This window comes from Anser brachyrhynchus (genome assembly GCF_964034855.1).
Source record: "Anser brachyrhynchus genome assembly, chromosome: 7".
Classification (NCBI taxonomy): domain Eukaryota; kingdom Metazoa; phylum Chordata; class Aves; order Anseriformes; family Anatidae; genus Anser; species Anser brachyrhynchus.
This window is the reverse complement of record NC_137701.1, coordinates 16,585,953-16,611,250: the sequence shown is the minus strand read 5'-3', so window position 1 is coordinate 16,611,250 and position 25,298 is coordinate 16,585,953. Positions and strand designations below refer to the sequence as shown.

Here is a 25,298-nt window from a genome sequence, read left to right as displayed (position 1 = left end):
AGGGCTGAGGCCAGGGCAGGACATTAGGCTGCGTGCCTGGCTCTGCACCAGCAGCAGGGCTTGGCACCAGTCAGGGCTGTGACTGAACTGGAGACCAGCATCCTACAGCATCTCTGAGGCAAGAAGGTGAAGACCCTCCAGGATGAGCTTAAATAACTCTCGGGCAGATTGCAGGTGGGGCTGGTCAGGGCGATTAAGGCTAGTTAGTGCCCTCAGTGCCCTGGAAGCTGAAATGAGAGGAGTGTCAAGGAGCAGGAATGGCAGGGGCCCCATGTCCCTGAGAGCAGGGCCATGTGTAGCCAGGTTCAGCCAAGAGCCCAGATGGCCGGGCACATCCATCGCTTCGAGGCAGGTCCAACATCAAGCTGGGAAGCAGAGTCAGCGGGGGCAGGTCTGGTGGCAGCAAACATGGCCAGTGCCAGTCCGGCAGCCACCGGGGGAGTCTGTAGTGACAAGGCAGGTCCAAGGTCAAGCCAGGAAATGAAGTCTGTTTGTCAGGTAGGGGAGGCCTTTGTGGTTTCTCAAAGCTGCTTCTCCGCAGTCTGGACCCAGAGGGGACACTGCGTGTCAGGGTGCTGGCCTTGAGGACATGCAGCTAAACTACAAGGGGGGAAGATCCTTTGGGCCCAGACAAGAAGCAGCAGAAAACAGGGAGATGATCCTTAACTGACAGCATTCCTCACTGTATGAAGGACGTCATCTCTCACTGTGCTAAGAAGCAGTGGGAGTCTCAGAAATCTCTTCCAGGAGAATGTAGGGAAGGGAGGAAGAAGAGGTTGGATAGGAACAGAAAGTGAGGGAAGTATGGCTAGTGATTACTGGGAGAGCAACCAGGTAAAGCAAGCTATTGGAAGATAAACCTTCTCCATCAAGAAAAGGACTAGAAAAATGCAATGAAGTGAATAGGTGAGAAATTGTAAGGCCAGCTTTTGATTCGTGGATGGTATGATACTGAAGTTAGGGAATGGGAATTCAGGAGAGATGAGGGGAGGCTGTGAGGAAAATATCCGCTGGCCGCTCTGGAGAATTTGACTCTATGTTTCTGGTAGCTGGCCTGTTTCAGCTACTAGTAGAGATTTGTTCTGGAGAAATCTGAATTTTGAAATTGGCAGCATGTCCTTGTCTGGTGTTTTTCTGGCTACAGTGTCTGTTTATGCAATAAAGGTTTAGTGTGTGGTCAGTCATACTTTAGCTTTTCATTCCCAAATATTAGCTCTTCTTCTTGCATTGCTCCTCTAGAAGGAATGTATTAGAACTATCAGCATTAGTTCATCTCCTTTGTGTTGGTTTTCCTTGTCTTCAGAGAAGAGATATTAAGCAGAATACCAAGCTTTTTACACAGTAAATGGAGTCATAAATTGTTTTTTTCTGAAGAAAAAAATGGTAGCAACAGTCTGTAGAGGAGAGCATTACCGTTACTATATATCACTCTGTGTGCCTGAAAAGGAGAAGGAAATCATCTGGGGGAAAGAAAAAAAAAAAAAGAAAAAAAAAAAAAGAGAGAGAGAGAGAGGGGGAGAAAGAGAGAAAGAAGATCAGATAAGGAAAAGAAAGTCTGAAGTTGTAGAGATGGACAAGTTGGTTTAGGACAGATGTCTGCAAAGAAAAGAACAAGAAGGAATTAAAAGATTGTGCAGCGATGGAGTCTGAAGTGTAATTCATTCCCAAGAGCATCAGGAGCTGAAACCAATCTTAATTTAAAATAAAATAAAATAAAATGGAAAATGTGATAATGGAGAGGAATATAATACAAGATTTTTTTCACCAGAGGACATTTTTTTTTTTCCACTAAGGTTGATAATGCTTTCTTTTAAGATAATGAAGTTTTAATATGAATCTTCTGTTGTTCTGTCACCAAAATGTTAGCAAATACTGTATAATGTAATTTCTTCTATTTTATTTCATACAAAATGCAGTAATTATGCTGCAAACTGCTACAGTCTAGGAAACTGAAAGGCAGGGCTGGAAGTCTATGCTTTACATACCCTGTAGGCAACCTAAATACTTAAGAGAATGCTTTGAGAGCATTGTCAGTTTTAATTTTGTATTGCATAGCTTCTGACAGTTTGTTAAATACATATATGAATTATTTAAAAAACACTTATGTACATATTTAAAGAACAGTCTATTTGTAGGTCTTCAGATCACTGGTTCGATATGTATTCATGTACGATGTTTTTCAAGACTTTGTAATTTGGGATTTTCAGCTAAGGAATGAGTGTAGAGCATTTGTTAATTTCTGAAATAATTACTATACAATCTGTCTTGGTGAATAGAAGCAAAGACCAATATCTACATGTTTTCCCTGACGGTTCACCAAGCAAATTTTGATTTCTGTGAGTTCTTCCTGAATAGGAGAGAGTGAGAACTGAGAGATAATTCCTCTACGTGCTGTATATATACACAACATAAGTTGACTGTAGCTCTGAAATTTCTAAAACTATCAGATAAGGTTCTTCATTGTGCAGGAGCACTGCACTGTTAATAACCCTTTATTTCCAAGAGGAGGATTTATATTTATTATGTTTTTAATATGTCAAAAGCCACCATTCAGGTCAGGGTGAATCCGGTTTTGATCAGCTGCAATGCTGAAATAATTGCAGGAATTTGCACACTTGTGGACGTGACCCATCATAGTCGGGGCCTTGGCTGTGCCACAGGCAGCGAGGGCCAGCAGCCCCCCAGTCCTGGCCTGTTGCTTCAGAAAACCCAGAAGGGCGAAGCCATGGGCTGCGAGCATTGTGGTGCACTGCTCCTGCAGACATGGCCCCACTGCCTTCTTCTCGAGCGTGCACCAGGGGCAGAACAATTTCTGCTGTCAGAGAAGCGTGGCGGAAAGAAGGGGAAGGCCACTTGTCCCAAAGAGCTGCAAAAATAGTGTTCTAGGCGTCCACTGGATTACCCAGCATGTTTGTGGGGATGACTCAACCCCTCGGTTTCCTCCGCATGAGGAAGTTAGATAATCCCACTATAGCCTTAGTTAATTAGAGATATGTTCATAAGACAGGAACGGTGTGAGTAATTCTTTCCTTTGAAAGAGACCTTGATAGACCTTCCTGTGGGAGTCATGAGCAGAGATTTCAGGATTTGGCCTGATATTAGCAGTAAGAAAAAATAAATATCACGGAGGCATCAGGAGCAGCGCCGGAGGGGGGGAAGAAAAAAAAATCTCCAATATTTTATAAGGGGAAATAAAAAACAACCCTAAACTAATTGAAATAACAAAACTCACAAGTGATTTGTAAAGTGGAGCCTCCAGTTACCAAAATGCCTAATTAATTTTCCTTATTAGGTAGCAGACACTCAGATAGCCTAGCTAGATCTTTTAAGTAAATTGCATTGGCTAGCGGAGTTGAATTTCGTTATTAAGTATGGAAAAGAAAAAAAAATAAAAAATTAAAGAAAGAAAGAAAGAAAGAAAAAGGTAATTGAAAAGGTTTCTTGTGGTTTGGAAATGCCTTCCAAATATTCATTAAACATTTAAGCGACTAAATTCGCAGAATATGTTCCCAACATTGGCACCGGTTCTGCGGTATTCCTCTCATCAGATGGAAGTGGCGCGTGTTGTGCGGAGCGCATTCATGCATAACCAATATCATTTTCATAAATTAAAACCTCCCCTGCAGAAGGAACATCTGTGCCTGCCTTTGAATAAAGACGGTGGCACGCCAGTGGCCCCTGCCCGACTGCAAGAATCCCCGAGCGGCAGCGGCCGGGGGCCGAAGGGCCCGCCGAGCCCGGCCCGGCTTCTTCCGACGGGCTGAAAACCGACGGCCGCGTCCCGACACGGGCCACCAGGGCCACCGCTCCGGGCGAGGCGATCCCGGTGCCGGCGACCTGTTGGCAGCCGCCGCTGCCCGCCGGCGAACGGCGCGGCCGCCGCTCCGCGCTCCTCGGCCGCGCAACCGGCAGCGACCCCAGCCCCAAGGCCCCCCTCCCCGCTCCCATCCCCTAAATCCTCCCCCCTTCTCCTCCTCCTCCTCCCCGCAGCCGTGAGCGTTTGGCCCCAGCCCCGCGGGGGAGGCGAAGAACGCGGGTCCCGCTCCCGTGCTGGTCGGTTGTTTTTAACGCCAATTTTATTCTACAAATAATAAGTGGTGCACCTTTCATGAGCTATCCCAATGAAACAATAATCCCATAGGAATTACACTAAGAAAAAAAAAATCACATTTAAGGAGAAATGCAACATTCGACCAAATGTTCAATACTATGTTGTTGCAAAAGGACGGATGTTCTCTAAAATCCCAGTGTGCATTACACCATAATATACAGGATTACAAACAAAATTACAGTACAGATTGATTCCAGTTGAACCAGCATTACATTTCAAACAGCACTTATTCTGGACTGCATTGTACATGCAATAGCTATTGTTCTAATTACGGATTAAATGGTTTGAATTTGTTTCAAGCTACCGTACTAATCGACTACAATAGGTATATAGCCCAACTTCAACAACCTGATTAGTTTTAGGTTCCAATTTATAAGATGAATATATGACAACCACGGATCGTGTGAATATGTATAAAATCATGCATTTATATCGTCCGGAAACATTAACATCTTCAAGTTCTCTTCAGAAAAAAAAAAAATGAAAAGAAAAAAAAAAGAAAGAAAAAAAAAAACCACCACGGAATGCAGAGGGGTTCAAAGACTAAAAAGAAACAGTGCAAATTGTACGTGATAGTCAAGCAGCTTTTGATTTAAAAAGGGTGTTGGCATTTGCTCATAATATTTATATACAAGTTTGTGCAAGTCATGTGTTGAATTGATATGTTTTAATAGAAAATAAGTCTCTCGTTCTTATATCTTCTCAAGAGCTAGGGATCTGGTTCTTATTGTCAGGGGAAAAGGAAAAAAAAATAAAAGAAAGAAAAAGGAAAAAAAGACTTTCATGGGAAAGCAATTGCCCGGATTGCGCTTTTTTGTTTTTCTTTAACTATTCGAAAGGAAAGAAGTGCTAAGGCAACATAACTTCTCTAAGCACTTTTCTGCTGGTTTAAATTAGTTAAATTATTTTGTATAAATTAGATATAATTCTACCTTTCCAGTATGTATAAAAATCGATGAAGCTGCATGGTTTAAAATAGGAAATTCACGTTATAAAAAGTCATTAAAAATTCTGTACAAAATCACAACAAAATAATTCGGCATGGGAAAGGTAACAAGTAGGAAAACGTTGGTTGAAAAATAGAGATCTCCTATATACTTCGTAATTGGCCCATCGCTAGGTTAAAAATTGCATAGATCCTAATTATTGCTTGCGGTTTCGGCGGCCCGGGCGGGTGGCGGGGGTCAGTCGTGGAAGATGGCGTTGAGCGGGGCGCTCAGGACCCGCTCGTGGGGCGGGTGGCCCTCGTAGGGCGCCCCCAGGCCGTCCAGGGGCAGCTCGCAGCGGGCGGCGGCGCCCGAGAAGACGGCGGCGGCGTGGCCGGGCGCGGCGGCCAGGGAGGCGGCGGGGTAGTGCATGGTGAAGGCGTAGCTCTTGTCGAAGTCGGCGGCGGGCTCGTGCTTGAAGGAGAAGTTGCCGTTGATGCTGAGGGGCGGGCTGAGCGGGCCGTCGAAGGCGGGGCTGGCGCCGTCGGGGAGGCCGCCCTCGAAGAAGGGCTCGAGCGCGGCGCCGTAGGCGTGCGGCGGCTTGAGGTGGAAGAGGTGGGAGCTGTCCATGGTGCCGTAGGGCGGGCTGGGCAGCCCCGGCGACTGGTACGGGTAGGGGGGCGCCGCGAAGGGCGCCCCGGCCGCCGGCATGTGCGGCGGCACGTCCGGGCTCTGCTCGGGCAGGAAAGTCCGCGGGTTGAGCTGCAGGCAGCCGGCCACCAGGTTGGTGGTGGGCTGCGACAGGCCCTTGCACAGGGTCTGCACGAAGGAGACGAGGTCCGGGCTCTTGCCGGAGCGCAGGATCTCGGAGAGCGCCCAGATGTAGTTCTTGGCCAGGCGCAGCGTCTCGATCTTGGAGAGCTTCTGCGTCTTGGAGTAGCAGGGCACCACCTTGCGCAGGTTGTCCAGGGCCGCGTTCAGCCCGTGCATGCGGTTGCGCTCCCGGGCGTTGGCCTTCATGCGCCGCAGCTTGAAGCGCTCCATGCGCGCCTTGGTCATCTTCTTCTTCTTGGGGCCCCGCCGCTTGGGCTTCTGCTCGTCGTCGTCGTCGTCGTCCTCCTCCTCCTCCTCCTCGTCCAGGTCATCTTCCTCGTCCTCCTCCTCGCCGTTGCGCAGCGGGTCCTCCTCGACCTCGGCGGGCAGCGCCTCCAGGTCCTCCTCCTTCTTGTCGGCCTCGTGCTCCTCGTCCTGCGAGCTGAGGCACTCGTCCGCCCAGCCCGGGGGGCCCTGCGCCGGGGGCTCGCCCATCAGCCCGCTCTCGCTGTACGACTTGGTCATGGCGAGCGCCTGCCTGCCGGGGGGACGGGGATGGGGACGGGGGGGACACAAGCGCCGTGTCAGCAGCGGGAAAGGCACCCCGGGGACGCGCGTCCCGGCACCGTTACACAACGCGCCGGGCGGTTTAAGCTGATTACGCTTTAGGGGGGTGACACCGCCGGGCACCTGCCCTCCCTCCCGCCCCGACGGCGCCCGCCGCCTCCCGCCGGGGCTCCCCCTGCCCGGCCGCCCGGCCACCGGCTCCCCCGCGGTAACAGGTGCGGGGCCGGCCCCGGTCCCCGCTCCCCGGGCGGAACAATGCAGGGCGGCAGCGGGGTGGACGGGGGACCCGCACGCCCGGTCCGGTGACAAAGCCCCCCTCCCGGCCGGCCGCCCCGACGCCGCGGAGCGCTGCCCCCCGTTACCTCCGCTCCTCAGCCGGTGCAGCGCGGCGCCGGTCGCATAACCCCGCCGCTGCCGGCGCCCGCTCCGTGCGAGGGCGCCGCGCGTGTTTCCGCGGGGCGCAGCGCCGGCCGCCCCGGTTATATAGCGGGGACGGCGCTGCGCGGCGGCGGCGGCGGCGGCGTCGGGCGGGGAGCGGAGCGGGGGGGGCCGGGGGCCGGGACCGCGCCGCTCGCCCCCGCCCCCCGCCGCGCCTCGCCCCGCCCCGCCCCGCCCCGCCGGGCGCCGCCATCTGTCACCGGGGCCATTGTTCCGCCCCCCCCCCGGGTGGCCCCGGGGCTGCGGGAGAGGACCAGAGGGGACGGGAGGGGACGGGAGGGGACGAGGTGGTGGCACCGCGCACCGGGGCGCGGGGATGCGCGACGGCACCGGGGCTCCCCGCCGCGCCCGCCCCGTCCGTCCCGCCGCGCCCCCCGCGCCCCCGGCCGCGTTTCCCCCGGCAGCCGGCGCTGCCTCCCCGGCTCGGGCCGTCCCCGGCTCCGGGGCTCCGGTTTCCCACTTTCCCGTCCCTCCCCGTCTCCGGCCTCATGATTGCATCGCTCCAAGCGTCCCTTTTCTCCCCCGGACCCAGACTCCTCCTTCTCCATCTGTCTTCTCATTTGGCTTCTGCTTGTTTTGCTCCCGAATCTTTTCCCCTTTTTCTTTTTCCCTTTTTTTCCCTTTTTCTTTTTCCCATTTTCCTTTTCCCTTTCATTTTCCTTCCTTTTCTTTTTCTTTACCTTTTCACTTTTTCGTTTTTCCTTTTCTCTTTTTCGTTTCCTTTCATTTCCTTTCATTTTCCCCTTCCCCGTTTCCCGTTTTTTTTTTCTATTTCTTTTTTCTTTCTTTTTCTATTTGTCTTTTTCCTTTTTTATTTTTTTCTCTTTTTTTTTTACTTTTTTATTTTTCTCTTTTTTTTAACTTTTTTTGTCTTGTTTTGCTTTGTCTTCCTTTTTTCTTTTCCTTTTTTTTTTGTTCATTTCTCTTTTTCCTCTCTTTTCCCTTTTCCTTTATTTTCTTTTCCCTTTTGCTTTTCCCCTTCTTTCTCCTTTTCTGTCGCTCTGCCCCCGCCCCCCCGTGGCGCGACACGCGAGCCGCACGCGTCCCATCCGAGCTGCGCCCCCCCGGCCGCCCCCAGGGCTCTGCCCCCCTCGCCGGGGGCGCAGCCGGGGCCGGGCCCTGGCCCGGGGGGGCCGGGGGTGGGAAGAAGAGCCCTGGAAACGCCTTGCGGCTGTCCGGAGCGCCGGAGCCGCTCCCGAGGAAATCTCCTGGGTTTGCAGCATTATCTTAATTAAGATAATTGATTCATATTGCACCTGCGAGAGTGCGGGGAAAGGATGCGTCCCCAAATAGCTCAAAGCTATTGGAGAGGGGAAGCCGCGCTGTGATTTAGCGAGTGATTTACTGCCTGGGCGGCGCGGGCGGGCCGCGCTCTGCGCTCTCCGTCCCCAGCCAGGCACAGCCCGAAGGATCCTAAAAACAACCCCCAACCAACCCAAAAGTGCCGCTGCCGCTGGCCCCCGGCCCCGCTCCGCACCGCGGAGCCGCGCTGGGAAAGGGCGAGCGGGGCACGGCGGAGGGAGGGGAGAGAAGGGAGGGCAGGGGGTGAGGGAGGGCAGGGGGGGCGAGGGAGGGCGCCCCGGAGCCGGGGGTGTCCGGGGGGAGCGCGGCTCGGGGCCGCGGAGCCGGGCTGGGTGCGCCCGCACCGCGCCAGCTGCTCCCGGGGAGACGCGCGGCGGTGCTGGAAACCGGTGGGAAATGATAGAGGTGCCGTTTCTGCTCTTTTTTTTTTTTTTTTTTTCCTTTAGGACTCAGTGTATTAATGTTATTGAGCTTTTTTTTTTTTTTTTTTTTTTTTGCCGTTAGATAAAGGCTGTCGTTGTTTTAATTCTATAAATGTGAACTTCTATTTAGTTAATGGAAAAGACGTCGCCACTGAGGTTTAATTATCAGCTTTTTAAGTGACTGTTTTAGGCAAGCACACACAATTACGAAATCACAATAGATTTAAAATATCGTTCAAATTGATTAAAAAAAAACAAAAACAAATCAGAGAAGTACGTACCATTAAAGCAAATGTCTAAATCGTATTGGTAGGCCAGCTACCGCTTGAGTTTAAATAACATCAACAGCCTCCGCTATTGGTGTCAAACCACCTCTGTTATTAGGAAAAAGGATTCTTATCAGGCGGGATTTAGATGCTGTTATAACTGCAAAATCTAATTATTTTTGATCCAGGCATTTACCCCCAGAGTCCCACCTTGTTTAAATAAAGTGTTTTCTTTCCTCTTGAACAAATGCATTTCCATTTGAATTAAATATTGATAATTTGACCTTTTAGTTCCTTTAACTAATCAAAAGGAAAAAAAAAATCCAAATGTAGATCCTAGTGCCTTGCCCTAGTGGGTCTTTCCGCTTGAATAGACACTGAGATTAAATGAGTCAAACTTCCTCTTTCATTGCACTCTCTTTGCACTAATTGCTTATGCAAAAATGCAGATTTGTATTAATTAGTAACTCCGCTGATTAGTTCGGTGGTATTTTCACGTAATAAATCATGCCGCAGACACGATTTTTGGCACGTCCCCAGTAGTGGCTCAGGATGCAATAAGTTTTCCATATTAAATAAAATCTTAGACTAAATCTACCTTTTCGTTGCAGGTACACTGTGTACCACCTGCTGTATGCACCTGCTACGGGAAATTACCTTCTGTCCCTGGCAAGCCTCTTTCCCTTCCTTAATAATGCACTATTCTTCACAGGGTGTAGACTTTAAAATGTGAATCATGAATCACAGAATCAAACAATTAGATAAATCTGATGTTATTCTTAACCCTTTCACATGAATAATGCTCATTTTTAAGGGTATGAAACCTATTTAAGATGCATCAGGTATAGATTTTTTTTCTTTTCCTTCCTCTGCCCTGCTATTTGAGCTCCTTTTACAGCACCATTCCCTGCGTTGCCCAACTTATAATGCAGAAAAACATTTTTTTCTAGTTTCTTTTCCTTCTTTGAGTTGCAGAGACTGACCTTTTGCAAGCAGGACACTGTTTAGCTGGTGTTTGTGTCGGGTACAGAGGCCTCAGCAGAAAGAAGGCTCCACAGCATCAGTCATGGCATCTACACATTATTGAAAATGTCCCAACTTGCCCACATCGTGAAGGCAGCGTGAGACTCTCCAGAGTACACACAGGCTGACGTGGCTGGTATCTTAGATCTACAGCTGAAAAAATCTTTCCAAATTCTTTCCCAAATCACCCCAGACCGTACCTGTCTGTCTGTTCCCCTCGGACAGGGTTGTCTGTGCTTCACACCTTTTCCCAAGCCAGTCAGCACAACAAATACCGCCTGCCATCTCAGCCCTTGGAAAGAAGAATAACAGCTTCCAACTCAATACGAAAGAAGCAGACGCTGGTGTCATTTCCGTGTAGGTGACAATTTTGGGCGCAGATACTAAAGAAATCTTTGCCTTGCTCCTGCCAGCCTCCCACTCGTGTGCAGGGCCACTGCTGCAAACAAGCCTGCAGGGTCCGGCCCTTGGCCCCCAGTCTAACCAGTGCGATGGGGTGGAAGAGCAGCAGGCACAGGTGCCAGCAGATTATCCAAAGCTTTGCTGAGATTAAAATCTTGTCTCAATATGAGTTATTGCATATTCTCTAAATAGAAATCTCCTTAGTGGTGGCTTTAAAGGGTCTGCTTTTGTTTTCCCCTGAGAGAAAATAACGGTTGAACCCCAGGCTATACACATAATAGCTTGCACATTCATTCCCTATGGCCATGTGAGCTGAACATTTTGCAAAAATTTGCAGTTCCTAGCAAAAAAATCTCAGTTTGTTTAGTGTTGCTTTCTTCAAGAGAGAAAGCAAAAGTCAAAACACTCTTACTGCATTACACTAAAAATGATCCTGATTAATTTCAGAACATTGTTGCTTATTTTAGCTGTATCCCAAGAACAAAACAAGGAAGGTTAAATCAATGATCCAGTGGGATGGAAAAAGAGATTCAAATAATCATTAAATCTTATTACATAATGCGGCTTTGTTTTTACCTCTCAGAGTGAGTTCACACCTGGGTTTGGGCTTTAAGTGCTCCACAGTGAGCTGGGCATGATGGAGAATCAATCGTTTTCCCATCACAGCACAGTGCAACCTCGACATCTGGAGAACCAAACCAGTCAAATGAAACACTTGCTAAGCACTGCAAGTGTATATGAGGATATTCTCCATTTCATTCAGCGCTGCATTTTGAGTGGTTGCCTTCCTAAGCCATCCCTGTCATCACCCCCAAGTTACCCCCATAAATGCCACGGGCATTTCACAATAGTGCAGGATACTCCCAAGAAAGTTTGTCATCACATGTGACAGCTCCTCATCAGTGCTAGCGCTGCATGGCATGTGTGATGGGGTGCAGAGGGAACTAGCGATGCTTGCATTGTTACTCCTAGCAAAGCCTGCAAACAAGCCCACGCTGTAGTTGCTATTGTCCATGGTGCAAACTCTTTCACAGAACAGTGGTCTGCAACTGAAGAAGCAACTCCATGCAGTCATTTGGTAGTCAGCCTCCAGCAACCTGCTCTTCTTCTCCTACTTCCCACCCTGATAAGATTCTTGAACTATCTTAACTCTCCACTGCAATTACAACCTGTTCTCATGCAATGTCCTCCATTTTCTGGGGACAATCTTAATATTCATTTAGATAAATTATATAAATATTAAAGCCATAGGACAGTGGCCTAGAACAACATGCGCATAAACAGCCTGTAGCGACACTCCAAGGACTTTCAAAGGCAAGTTTCCACTAAGATCAAAAAGAAAAATGAAATACAAAATATTTTATTGTAAATTCTTGTGGAAAATTAACTTTCTCTGATCTTGCAGTAAGGAAGATAAAAGGGGCCAAGCACCTGAGGCTTGTAAGCCTTGTTCGGGTGCTTGGTGTATGAGAATTGAGGGTCATTGACTTTAAGTAATTGTGGAAGAAAGGTGGGCAAGCTGGGGAAAAAAGCGAGGGACTAGGAATGATCTACATGCCACAGGGTGCCAGGTGCCCTTTGCAGGAAGGCTGGCTTTAGCAGAGTTATGGCATGAGTGATTGCCAGTGAAGCAATTGCTACGGATGTTCTTGAGGGAGTCATCTCGCAGGGGGAGGTCCTGAAAGCAGCACTTCAGCAAAGGCTCCAGGAGAGAACAGACTTCAGAGGTGCAGAGGCTGAAAGACATGCCACCAGGCACACACACGCTTCTCTCCTGTGCACAGGTAGACCTTTCATAGCCACCTGTGGTGACTTCTGCCCAGGAAAGCACTGCTCTTTGCTCGTTGTCTTCTGAGGCTAGAAAAAAACATGTCCTGGAGAGCTGTAGCACTCTCATCTGCCTTAGTCCTTCTGTCAGAATTTTCTTCTTGCTGCTGAGCCTTTGCTTGGTTTATGTAGATTCCCAAGAGAGGAAGAACATGCTGGTAAATCACTGTCTTTCCTCCACAACTGAGCTCCAGTTACATGCCACTATGGTAATATAAATATTTACTCATTTTGTCCCTCTTCACCCCTTGTAAGAGGATAAGAGCATCTGGCCCTTTGTTAGTAGTCTATTGTCAATTTGCTGGAGCATCCACTTGTTTATGCTCACTTGTACAAGAACACATAAATAACCTTCCTCTCCTCTGTTCTGCAGAGCACAGCCACTGCTGAAAGTAGGTCTTAAACCTACTCTTCTAACAGGAGTGGAGAACTCTCCTCTGATGGCGTGCAGAACTGTGTTTGCCCGTACAAAGCACAAGGCAGTGGAGAGCAAATCTATGATTTTTGCATTTCCATAAATTTATCCTGCCACTTCATGCTACAGTGATTGCTACAATCTTGTTGACGACACAGAAAACCTCAAAACCAGCAGCAGGGCAATGGAGAAACAGATGTAGCATCTTTTCAAATTGACTGGAAGTGTAGTGGAAGCAGAAATATAGAGCCTACCAGCCCAATGTATTTCTGAAAATCTAGTTCAGACTGTCATTTGCAGTCTTTCTGTATCCATCTCATCTTTAGATAGACGAGTGCTCTGCAAAGCTAACAGTAAATAGAATGACTGTGTATTCTTTCTGAAGTTAATTTAAAGCTTAAAGTTGTCCATGTTGATTTTGATTTAGAGGAAGAAATCTAATGTAAAGGAAATTACTCCCTCTAGAATTAAAAAGCAGCTTATTTATTCATTTATTTATTTATTTTATTTTTTTAGTATATATATTACTTTAACTACTGTAAGGTTCAAAGTTCAAATAGCAAGAATTTCTCAATAAAAATGTATTACTTTGATATTATATTCTATTTCCACTATATTCTAAATTATACTTGAAAAGTATAAAATGTAGCTATAATTAGAGTCTCTTTGCAATTTCAGCTGGTGTCGGCTATATAATCAAGTTCATAAGTAATTTATAGCCCATTCTTCCACTATCTATCCACAACTAGTTAAAAGTTTATTGGGTCTACTTGATTTCAAATTACCTGTTGAAGTTTGGGGCAGCTCATTCAATAACTACTGTGAGCCAGTGCATGTAGGAGCTCCGATCTCCTGTGTCAGAGCTGCAGAGCAGGTCTGCAGGTCCGTCAGCAGCACCGCTGCTCTCCCATCCTTCAGTGAGGGGCTTTGTTCTGAGAAAACTAGCCTGACTGTGACAATGTAGGTGCATACTTAAAGGCAGGCATGTAAGGGATCTTAGTAAAGCCAGGGTGATTGCTTGCACATCTTCGAGCTCACAAATTTACAGAGCTAGAAGCAAAGCAGTATTTCACTGAGCTTTTGAAACAGGTAAGCACTCAGTTTTGGCTGCCTTCTCATGTGCAGTCAGACAAATGTAACAGCTTGCTGCTGCTCAGAGAGGGAGGGCTCATTTCCTCCACCTCCTTTTCCATTTCTTCCCTTCCTTTGCTCTCGGAGCAACCTGCTCCACCTCAGGAACCAGATCGGGTGCCTGCGTGACTGAGCCCAGAGAACTCCTCACCACTGCAGGAGTTACAGATCCTGGCAGACCTGATGGACACCTTCAGGGGCAAGGCGAGGGGCAGGAAGCACAGCTGGGAGCAGAATAAGGAAAAGGAGAGGTGGGAAAAGGGGTGGAGGAGCCTCTTGCTTTTTCTGCTGCAATGAGATGTTACATTGAGTCGTTGTGTCTTGGGGAACTGAACCATTTTAGCCATTTTCTCATCTTGCTGAAGTATCCAGGATGAACCTGCTGAAGCGTGGTTGGCAGGCTAGATGAACCTTTGATCTGGTCCAGTATGAAAATTATTGTGTTATTCTCCTTGATTTAGAAACCAGTCAGTGGCAGAAAGTAACTCTTGCCGTTCCCAGACTCATGATCCCTGAAACACCTTCAGTGAGGCTGAAGTCTCCCTGGATGGCTTAAGCCCACTTCATCCTATGCACTGCGCCATCCATCTGCAATGGGTTGCCTTCTGACTCCAAGTTCACCCTCGTGTGTCACTGCCTGCTAGTCCTGCCTGAAGGACAGATGGCACAAGGCTGCTTAGAGCTACATTCTTAGTTTGAAGAGATGGTAGCCCTCATTCATGTGGTAGCAGCATTGTTTGAGTCAGAAACGAAGCTAGCAAGTTCCACGGGGAAGAAAATGTCTGCCAAGATGTTTTTTCACAGCAGGTTGGAAAAGTTTCTGTAAAAGGATGGACTAAGTGATATTTGGAAAGAAACGTGCAGGAGCTGGTGTCAGACTCAGAGTAGCTGGTCTTCAGGATCCATCCCTGATGGCACATGACTTTTATGCATCTCTGCAGCTAACTCCTCCTTCCGAGGTGCAACCAGCACGACTAACATACAATCACTTTCAACTGTCTTATGGTTTGACTGAACTGATTATGATCAGAAGCTTGTTTCTAACAGTCTTAATATTACTATTTATTTGATTACAAAAATTAGTATTTTGTGCAAGTCCTTTCTGTAAAGAAAGGAAAACATCTTTACTTTAAATGTCCAGAATTGCTGGGTAAACCTCAAGTATCACACAATGAACTTAATCATGCCTTTTTTATTATTATTATTTTGTTTTGTTTTGTTTCTAGTTGAATGCAAGAGAAGAAGCCTTCATTTCTTTGCATAAAGGTGTAAATTGGAAATAGTATTCTTGACCGTGATGTGAGATTGTTTACAAGGAACTGAAAAAAGCCTTCAATGAGATATAGGCATTAGAATATGAGATGAAGTGAGAAAATAGATTTGATCAAATATTTTGCTTCATAGAGGCAGTAGAAAAGGAATTGAGCACCTGTGCAGAAGTTGGCTTTGGCGTGTTATGCTGTGGTGGGGAGATGAATGGCGATGAGGGCAGAGCTGCGCAGATGCGTGGGAGGGGTGGGGGAGGCAATGAAACAAGGTAACTTCGAGCCATTTCTCCGCTCATTTAGCTACTGCACTCCCAATCAAATTTCCACATTTATTAGGGAAGATGAAGAATGTCTCCAATTTATACCAGCTGCCGGTTGCCTTACACAATTAAAATGTGCAGAGGTACCACGGTGCTCTGCGGTCTGCAGGGCACAGCCTGCAGTGCGGATCCGCACTTGGCCCTGCGCTGGGGGAACGGGACCAGCAGCAGCTTGCCTTCCCTCCGGCCTCTGTAGCCATCAGGGCTCAGACCAGTAGTGCTGGCGACTCCGGGCTTGTCATCCAGGACTGTGCCACCCATGCACAGAGCAGGATTTTGTCTATGGACTCTTGATTCTGGTCTGGAATAGCAGCAGTACCACAGCATGAATACCTTTTTCTCTCCACCACCATATTCGGTTCATCTCAACTCATATATATATCCCTAAAGACAGCACAGAGGTTCCTGTATAGTTGGCAAACAATGTGGTGGTAAAAACCCTCTCTCGCTTCCTTCTCTCTTCTCCTTCGCAACATTTGTTTGGTTTCTCTGGCAGAAAATACAGGGAAGTCCTGTTGCTGTGTACCAAATAAAGCAAATATTTGTGAGATAATGAAAAGAAGCAAACTAACTCCCTCTAAAAATCTCTTTTCATGTTTGCATTTGTTTGCATGAGTATCTTTCTCATACATATTCTAGAAGTGAAATGGCAATGCTCCGTGTGCTCCATTTGTGTTCATAAGTAAATTTGTATATATATGTGTGTATGTGTTGAAGGATAACAACGTATATGTTCATGGCTATTAGTATCCTTCATTATTTACATATTACTATAGCTCCCAAGGAAGCTCCATCAGAAACTAGGACCTTACCATCTTTACTATTATAAATGGAAAATTAGAGGTAATCTAATCCGTTACTTCAAGACCCAGCTACTGCAGAAATATGCTGGCAAGCCGAACGACGACTGTTATAAATCAGCAAATAACGTGCATGAAATTGTATATTGTCTCAGAAAACTCAAATTCACAAACTGGCTTTGAATTTGTGAAAATATAAAATAATGCAAAAGGTACCTCTCCTGGATAACATTTTTTTCTAGGAAAGACTTGCATAGTTTTTGCTGTTTTGGTTTGGTTTTTGTTTGTTAGTGTTGTTTGTGGTTTGTTTGTGTTTTCCATTTAGCTCTCAAGCATGGTGGTGAAGACTCTAAAAGTCAAACAACTACCGTACCTAGTGAATGTCATCTTTTTTTAGCTTGTCTATAACCTACACGTTTTCATTTTCTCAGGTCTTTTCATTAACTAAAACTCTGCTGAACTTTTTCCAAATACAAGAGTTTATGAGAAAAAAGGATGCTACTGAGAAGGTTTCAGAATTGCTGCTTTCTGACGGGATAATCAGTTCACTTTGAACAGAACTATACTTCTGACTGAAAACATGCAGTTCTGCAACATCACATGGAAACATGTTTTTGAAATACTAGTGGAAAATACAAAGGATTTTCTAGTGACAAAAAAAAAATCAAAAGTCATGCTTAGTAAATATTTAAAAAGATATTCTTGGCTTCATGGTGGATTTCAGTAAAAATAGATTTGTGTCTTAAAATGCTAAGCAGTGATTTCAGATAGATTCCTACTGATTCAATGGCAACTGAAGGGGTGCAAATCTTCACAGCCAGTAGCAGTTAGAGCTAGACAAGAAGAAACTACCAATATATAATATTTTGGTGGCAAAGGGCAATTATTACAGAAAATGTAGAGATTACATGATGGAAACATTCATATCTCTTTCTCTTCGATAGCTGTAGCTTCTCATGAAGACAGATGAAAATGTCTTCGGCGTGATCTAAATTGCACGTAAGCCTCAGGGTTTCACTTCATGTCTTCTGATGCATCTCTGATCAGGCTTTGTTTTGGGATGTCTGATGGTATAGGACCATTAACCGTTACCAGTAAGTGCTAATGTTAATTACACTAAGCACAATTCTCCAGTTGGTCCATCTGTTATTCGTTTTTTTCTGTTACCTACTTTTGTTTGGGGTTTCCTCTTCACTCAAGATATTTTCTAGCTTTCTTTTGGCTTTATTTAAATAATGTAAATCGTCATGCTTCAATAAAATATGTTTATACTTTAAAAAAGAAAAAAGAAGTTCATGTTTTCAGGTGATTTTCTTAAGGTTGTTTTGGCATGTGTTTTTAATGTTTAGCTATAGTCTTTTATCTGAATGCTTAACAACAGTAATGTCTTGGATTTCATACAGAGTACCTCTTGCAAAATCAATCTCAGTATAATTTTGGACGAAGTTGGGCTGGTTTGCTCGCGTTTGAACCCTGCATTTTGCTTCTTTGCCGTCATCGTGTGAGAAGCGACTCGGTTTCTGTTTCCCTCGCTACCTTTGCCTTTTCCTTTTCTGATCCTTTTCGGCTGAAAGCGGTATTTTCAGTGTTATTCCCCTGCTGCGGCTCTTCTGGAGGGAGCTCTGGTCTCCCACCGCCCCGGGGAAGAGGCGAAGGGCGCAGGTTGCGCCCCCGCGCAGCTCCGCGCAGCTCCGCGCAGCCCGGGCTCGGCCACGGGCGCGCAGCTCCCCCTGCAGGGCGCCCAGGGCATCCCGCACGGCGCCTCGACGGGAGAACACTGAAATAATAACAATAAAAAACAGCGCAACGGATTTTTATAAATATAAAATAAATACATAAATAAATACACCCCCCCGCCCCCCCCTTCCCCCCCGAAGTATCTCAGCCTTTCACTGGCAGGCAGCACGCCGAACTGCAGCTCGCAAGGTCCAGGGATGTAACTGGAAGGACTTTGTAGAGAAACTTGACTATCTGGCTTTTGGGATAATTTTAGAGCTTGGGAGCTGAACACAAAGTTTGGAAAGTAAGGCTTGGAGCGGGGACATGTTTTCCTCCTGTATTCAGTGGGAGGTAAGCAGTGAACCAGTCTGGAAAAATGCTTTATCTGTAAACTCCGAGGTTTCATAAATTTCGAGATGGGGTGAGGTTATGGTTAAGTCTAGGATCTGGGAAAATAAGAGCTGCAGAAGCAGGTTGTCTGTTGTGTATTGCAGAGCCATGAGATTGGTACAGAGGTGTGTGAATGCCCAGTGGTTAGACAGAGGGCACAGGTGTTTAAGCTTTTGTAGGTGGACAGCTACTATTCAGTTTAGGGTTTGGAAAGGTAAGTTTGGAGGCATTTTTCCTAATATACATGGTAGGCCTTTTGAGGTAAAGGGAAGGCAGGTCTGAAGCTGTTTAATGGTCTTTTTTCAAACTACTCAAAGAACAGGGTAGTTAAGGGCTAAACCTTTCTTAAGGGCTAAGTCTGGGTCAAGTTTAGGAAGATCGGACCCCAGAAGCAGTCTCCTGTGATGATTTGTGAGGCCCTCCAAGACCTCAGGTAGAGGTCTTGGAAGAGGTCCACCATTAGATAGAGAGGGATCTGAAATCCTCTGTCAATTTTGGGGGGGCTATGAAGGTGGTTTTAATTTTCCTGAAAGCTAGAGTTAGGGCTAGGGTTTGGAAAAATGTTCCTTGCTGTATTTTGTAAGGTCCTCAGAGATCAGGTACACTGAGGAGAAAGGAGGTGACTGCCTCCCTCCTAATACTCCAGTAGCCTTTCCTCAGAGCTGTTTCTTAACAATTTTCCTTAGTGTTAGACTTAGGGTAAGGGTTAAGATTAGACCTGGGAATGTGAGGTATGCTGAAGTGAGGAGAATTTAATGTGATATCCTTAATTTTGGAGGAGCTTAGGAAACACTTTATTTTATTTTTTTAAGGGCTCATGTTTAATTACAGAGTGGAAAGCAGTGCTACGTATTTCAAAGCCCATGCAGGCTGCACCGTACCAGTAGGTGTGAATGCCTTAGACTTCAAAGCAGCCAAGAATTTCTGAGGCTTGATCAGGACTCCTTAACAGGTTTAGAAATCTGCAGAAGCTGGTTCTTTGCTGAAGTGTTCAAGCCTGGTGCAGGTAGCTTGGGCTTGGTAGTTAAAAATTTAAAGACCTTCATTTTTTGGACAGCAGGTGGTGCTTGGTCTACATCATCACTTTAGTTTTCATGAAAGTGCAGAAAACATGTCCAGAGGTCCCAGATTTGTAGCTTTCTTGCTTTTGTTAAATCTTAGTGTCTTTCCTCTTCAAGGGCAGGATCACTACTAGCTCTCACCTGGGGGAAAAGGTAACTTTCTGGTATTACAAATAGTAGAGACCTCTTTATTGGATCTCACTGTGATGTTCTTGAGAAATAAAGGCAAGATCTGAAAGTTTCTTGATTGCTATACAGATGATATTCTCATCTGTATGCCACAGAAGATTCTTAAAATTCCACATTTAGAAATATGTATCTCATCATGAGCACAGAATCACCTCCTAGTTACTGAAAGGCTGCTAGGAACACATATACACACACATGCATGCACACACACACACAAGACTTTTCTTCTTCAGGCTGGATAAACCCATGTCCCTCAGCCTCTCATCACAGGGCACATACTATTTCCTGAAAACAAACAAACAAACAAAAAAAGATGGTGGTGTCATAGGTTTGTAGTTCTTGACGGTTGTAGTGAGACCCAGATGCAATGGGTTCCTCTGAAATGAGAAGGGAACCGTGTCTACAAGGCTCTCATACACCTGTAATACTATAACACACATACAGAAGGGGAAGATTTTCTTTAAAATTGCATCCTTCAGTGGTTGCCACATGCTGTGCCAGCCCCTGTAATGTGAAGCAAATCCCCCATCCATGCTGAAAGCTGTGACTCTTGCAAATATCGCAGTGCGGGACATCCGTCTGTGTGTGCCTATGCACACGAATGTGGTTAACAAACGTGGACCAACTCAAAATACTGAGGTTTTAAATCTAAATTCCTATTTAGTATTCCCTTATTAATGGGATATATATTTTCTTTTCTGAAAGAGGCAGTATTACCTAGACACAACATAGCACATCTTGACACTGGCAGAAAGCTTGCAGGTTCCAGATACTGGCAAAACTTTTTAAAATCTTAAATTGTTTACATTTAGAAGCCAAAAACTTTTTTTGAATGTTCAAGCCTTGCATTTCCCCTAGCAGTTCGGCTTTTCCCTGTGTGTGGCATGTCCGATGCTGACACTTGGTGGTGCTGCAGTTACTAGGTTCGCGTTTCTCTGTTTCTCTGCTGAGGTCGGTTTGCTTCCTTCCTTCCTTTGCAGATAGAGCTTGGGCTGCGGGCTGGTGCAGAAAACGTCCTGTTCCCGTCGAAGACCCCCAGGACATCGTTACTCACATTCCTGAGCAACCACAGTCCATCTTGCAGTAGTTCTTAAGCAAGCAATAATAACTGCGATAATAATAATAATAATAATAAATCTGCCTTTATGGTGCACATTACACTACAAAAAGTGTAAGCATCCTTCTAGTCAAACAGTTCAAATAGAGGCATGGCCCAGTGATTACCATACACAACCAACACCAGCTCTGGAAGGGCTCTTCAGAGGTAATGGAGTCCTCTGCAGGCAGGAGCAAGGGTAGCAAGAGCTCTGCCTTGCCTCTTCCTGAATACCCGTGTAGCATTTATGGGACTGCCTCAAATATGTTTTTCACCAGCATCACCCACGTGGGATCCCTGCCTAATGAAGACCACAGAAAGATGAGGCACGCAGGCTGTAGGTGCGCCACTCCCGTAGGCAAGGGACAGCTGCCCCTGCCTGGTGGGCAGCGGAGGTCCCCACTTCTCCCAGCCTTCCTACTTCTCCCAGCCCCTCCAGGGCTCGCCTCTAAGTTCACAGGACTCCAAGGAGCTACAGGAGGAGAGGGGGCTGCATGGTCATCCTGCTCCTCTGCTTTGCTCTGCGAGGCTTCAGGTTTTCCCCCAGGCTCCCTGGGCACTTGGCATGTCTGCTGGCTTTACCCTCAGGGATACCTTCAAGATATCCTCGTGTGAAAACGGATATTGCACACAATCCTTGAGGGATCAGCAACAGTGCTTTCCTGCTGCGAACAAGGTACATTCCTGTGTGGGAGGCAGATGGTGCTGTGATGAATAGCTGTTCCCCTATCCTTACCCTCACTGGCTCAGCCTTCTACCTTTGCAAAACAACAGCCCTTAGTTTCAGGCAGGAAATAACCTGTAGGGACAAATTATATTAATTATTAGGACAAAGATTACCTGTTTAAGTGCAGATTCTTAGTACTAATTCGAAAAATAATCAAGATACTTCATTGTAATTAAATAAAATCTGCTCTTTCCTCCCCAAAGATTTCCCTTTAAATCTAATATATTGTTTGGTTGGTTAATTAATACTGAAATTAAAGACCCGGAGAAGTTGCAGTTCACATAGTATAAGCATGAACTAGAAGCATGACCGCTGTTAGGGGCATTCTGGGAAACTGTCAGATTACAGGCTTAAAAAAAACAAAACATGCTCTTTCTGACAAAATGCGGTGAACATATAAACAGCAAAGAAGTAAGAAGAGGAAGCATAATGAGTGTGTTCCTGCAGAAGCAAAGGAGGCACTGAGCTGATGTGGAAAGACTGTCTGCCTTATGAGGCAGTAAAATATGTTCTTACTTGGTGGTACCCTGTGGCGAAAGCCTCAAAACATATGGTAGGATCCGTTTGGGTTTTGGACACATGTTTTAATGCTTTTTAACATGCAAGCTTCATATTTCATTGGTCTTGGTAGATAAAAGTGAGCTTCTTATAACATCCTGCTGCTTTGCAGAGGATGATTTTATATGTGTGGACTTTGGAATTGGGACAGAAGGAGGGAATTATGTTCCAGCAGGAAAAAAAGAGATGCCCATCATCAAGTTATGAATGGGAGAAATTATAACATATATCACTTATTTAAGCACTGTCTGGAAGTTCCCTTCATTATTTTAACAGAATATTACTTTTTCCAGAAGAAAGACACATTTGTTTGGTTTTCATTTCTTGGTGTATTTTCATCATAGCTGTAATTCTCTCTTTCTTTCAATATCTGAAGATTAGATATGTTTAATAGAAGAATTTTTGTTTAACCTTTGCCTGTGGAACAGATATAAAGTTTGTTTTCCTTTGCATGCTGAGGTCTGTCCTTTTTACCAAAGGATTATATTACATGTCATTTTCCCCTGGAAATTAGAGAGCAACCATGGCTCTTCTGGGAAGTGGGGGAGCATAGCACAGTCAATCTGACATATTGACAATGGTTTGCTGAACTCTTGAGAAATTTGCTCCAGTTTATTTTAAATCTGTTTTAAATTCAATGCCAAATATTGCTCGATCTCTCTTCTTTCAGTCTAAAATATATCTTGTAACTTGTAAGTCAGTAATTTACAGATGCACTTGTATATCCTGTTTCTCCTGCTTAAACTCATTTACCTTAGCATGGGAAAAGTCCAGGGGGATTTTGCCACAGTTCTATAAGAACCTGCTTCCAGGATTAATTCCAGTGTTTTTGTCAGAAAGAGGTGATTTTTTTTTTATTTTTTTTATTGTACTCTCTGCATTCACAGAGACAACATTGTATAGTCATTTCTTTTTTCTTTTCATGAGTGTCCCCTTTAGTCTTGTTAGAACATCACACTCAGACACTCCCTGCTTTCAGGGTGCTTTTCAGCTCCCAGGGCTGAATGCAAGCTGGACCTTGCAAAAGGAGCTGAAGCCACAAACAAAAAGAGAGAGCCTGAGCTGGACCTCAGAGCAAACCTCACTATAAATAACTTCAACATTATTATGGTGCGAGTCTCCCTGCAGGATAACAAGAAATCTGGTATTAGTACCTAGCTAATTCACAAAGCAGAAACCAACAGTAAAGAACTACGCCTCCTTCCAGAACAGGAGACCTAATGTGTGGCCTGTAATTAGGGGACAGTGGGAAGAGAATAATCCCGTTCACAGCCAGAATGAGCTCTCCTTGAGGAAGCTCTGCTGGCTGGCAGAAGTCCCTAATGGCGTATATGGCAGTATGATCCCCTTGGGAAGAGCAGCTGTATCCAAACACCTGCATAGGCCTCCTGGTCCCGGCACTATGGCCCTAACCCAGCACTCAGTGCCCCAGGTTGTGTTCCCCCTGCCGTAGCACAACCCTTAGGGTTATTCCACTTCATTCAAAGCTTTTCACAGAAGATGTAGAAAAAATGCTGTAGGAGATCCTGTATCTAGCTGGACACATAAAAAACTCCTTGTTTTGGTGGCGTGACTGCAACCAGAGCAGCTGCCAGTCATTCCGATGCTGCCCTTCACTGTGTTTTCAGGCCTGACCTCCCTACTCCTGCAGAAAGAATAGCTCTGGGATATAATACCTTTCTCCTTGTTGTTGTCACTGTTAGTTCTTGTCTTTTTTTTTAAATAAGGTGTAAGGGTTTTTTGAATGTAATTTCTGGCCAGGCCCCATGATTCATACAAGCAGTTCTCAGTCTCCTTGATGCTTTCAAGCGACTAAATCTGTTTTCATAAACTACTGCATATAAATACACAGAAAAGAGCACAAGAAACAGCCTTTTAAAAAAATCCTAGTCCTCAAGATTTCCCTCTTAACGCTTCATACAGAATACAGCACTCTGTCTCTTCCGCTGCTCCTTAGTGCTAAGCAGGGCTGGAAATGAAGTGGCTGGCCAAGCCCATCCGGCTCAGCTTGCAGCATTTGCCTTGTCCAGGCTGTGGCAATGCACCTCCAAGGCAGATGGGTGTTTCTGAGTCCTAGCTCAGTTTCTTAACTGCAGCACCATTCTTTTTTTCCCACTCAAAATGTTCTTCAAGACCTTCTGTTTCCTGATGCACATACTGAGGGGCTTGGCTGCGCACAGGCAGCGAGGAGGTCTGGTTCCTGCGCAGAGGCAGCTGCAGCTCCCGCGCAAGGGTCACAAGCCTTTACAACAGCCATGGGGAAGTTTCTGTGGAAACTTATCCCGGGTGCTGCTGCTGAGTGGTCAGGAGGTTTCAGCCGAAAACTTTCTTTCTGGAAGTTATTCTGTTTGATGATTTTCTTTTCAGATCACATTTGCAGACTGCTAAAGTGCACAAAGGGAATGTGGCCAGATACTTTCTCTATGCCTTGTGTTCTGGCCGAACCTTGTAAACAAGCTATAACCCTCAAAGTAAATTTTGTTTTGCTTATCCTGTTTTTATTTTTATTTTTTTTTTCTTCTCTCCAGCTGCTCAAGACAAGAGGCTATATCTTGTTAAAAAAAAAAAAAAAGTATGCTTTTCTCCTGTCCCCATATTTCTTTCACTATTTAGGGGAAAAAATATACAATTACCATCCAGTTCAATTCTTTCAAACTGTAGATTGTAAAAACAGTTCTGCAAATTGCCCAAATCTTTTAGGGTGTGCACCTTGTTATACAGTAAAACCCCATGATGATTCATGGCCCAGCACTAGTGGGCTAGTTCAGAGGCTGCTGCTCTGATGTAAGGCTACCTGATCCATCATGTTTTGCCTTCAGCACGCTGCCCACTGTGCTGTCTTTGTGAAAGTTCATGCTCTGGGGAGAACAGTGCATGGAAATGGCTTGCTGCCCTGCAGGAGGTGCTTGCTTTCTCTGTTTTAGAAGTATCCACCCTGAGAGTAGACATTACCTTGATGGTATGACTCCTTAAAAAACGTAATTTCTTATTGCTTATAAATAAAAGGAGAGGAGAGGAAAAAAGAAAAATGAAGAGGAAATGGGAAAAGGACAAGGAAAAGAAAAATCAAAAAGGAAAAGGAAAAAAGAAAACAAAAAGAAAAGGAATGAGAAAAAGAAAAAAAAGGAAAAAGAACAAAAAGAAAAAGAAACAAAAAGAAAAAGAAACAAGAAGGAAAGGAAAGGAGGAAAATGAGAATAAGAGAAAAAGAAAGAAAAGGACAAACAGGGCATTTGAGGACAAGGCTAGAGGAGAGCCACATCCTGCCAGGTTGCCTGGGCTGTCTCTGCTCAGCGTGCTGAGAGGTCCCCCGGGTCTGTCCAAGGGAAACATGCCTCTTGCAGCTGATCCTTTGCCTTAGTCAGAAACATGCAGGGTCTGAGAAGACCCATACTTGTGCCTCCACTCTGCTGGTAGACTGTTGTGCATTAAGTTATTGCAAGGCCCAGCCATGTGTCTCTGCTGCTCTTGAAGCATATATCCTATTTCTCTCAGGCGAAGTGAGACAGCCATGAGCCGTGGTTGAG

The 25,298-nt window shown here is 45.7% G+C and overlaps 2 protein-coding genes across 2 annotated transcripts in view; one reads left to right on the top strand and one right to left on the bottom strand.

Annotated features, from left to right (window-relative positions):
* Nucleotides 1–4,058: 4,058 nt before the first annotated feature.
* On the bottom strand, nucleotides 4,059–6,901 carry NEUROD1 (neuronal differentiation 1). The gene is made up of 2 exons (XM_080600487.1): nucleotides 6,780–6,901; nucleotides 4,059–6,388 (listed from the first exon to the last, which is right to left on the bottom strand). The coding sequence occupies exon 2, from the start codon at nucleotides 6,373–6,375 to the stop codon at nucleotides 5,296–5,298; it is 1,080 nt and encodes a 359-aa protein (XP_080456613.1). The 5' UTR covers nucleotides 6,376–6,388; nucleotides 6,780–6,901; the 3' UTR covers nucleotides 4,059–5,295.
* Nucleotides 6,902–7,103: 202 nt separating this feature from the next.
* Nucleotides 7,104–25,298, top strand: part of LOC308198287 (uncharacterized protein) — a 59,603-nt gene continuing 41,408 nt past the window's right edge. The window contains exon 1 of the mRNA XM_080600501.1: nucleotides 7,104–10,225. Within this exon, the coding sequence (XP_080456627.1) occupies nucleotides 7,172–8,086 (915 nt within the window). The 5' untranslated portion in view covers nucleotides 7,104–7,171 and the 3' untranslated portion in view covers nucleotides 8,087–10,225. The remainder of the gene's footprint in view (nucleotides 10,226–25,298) is intronic.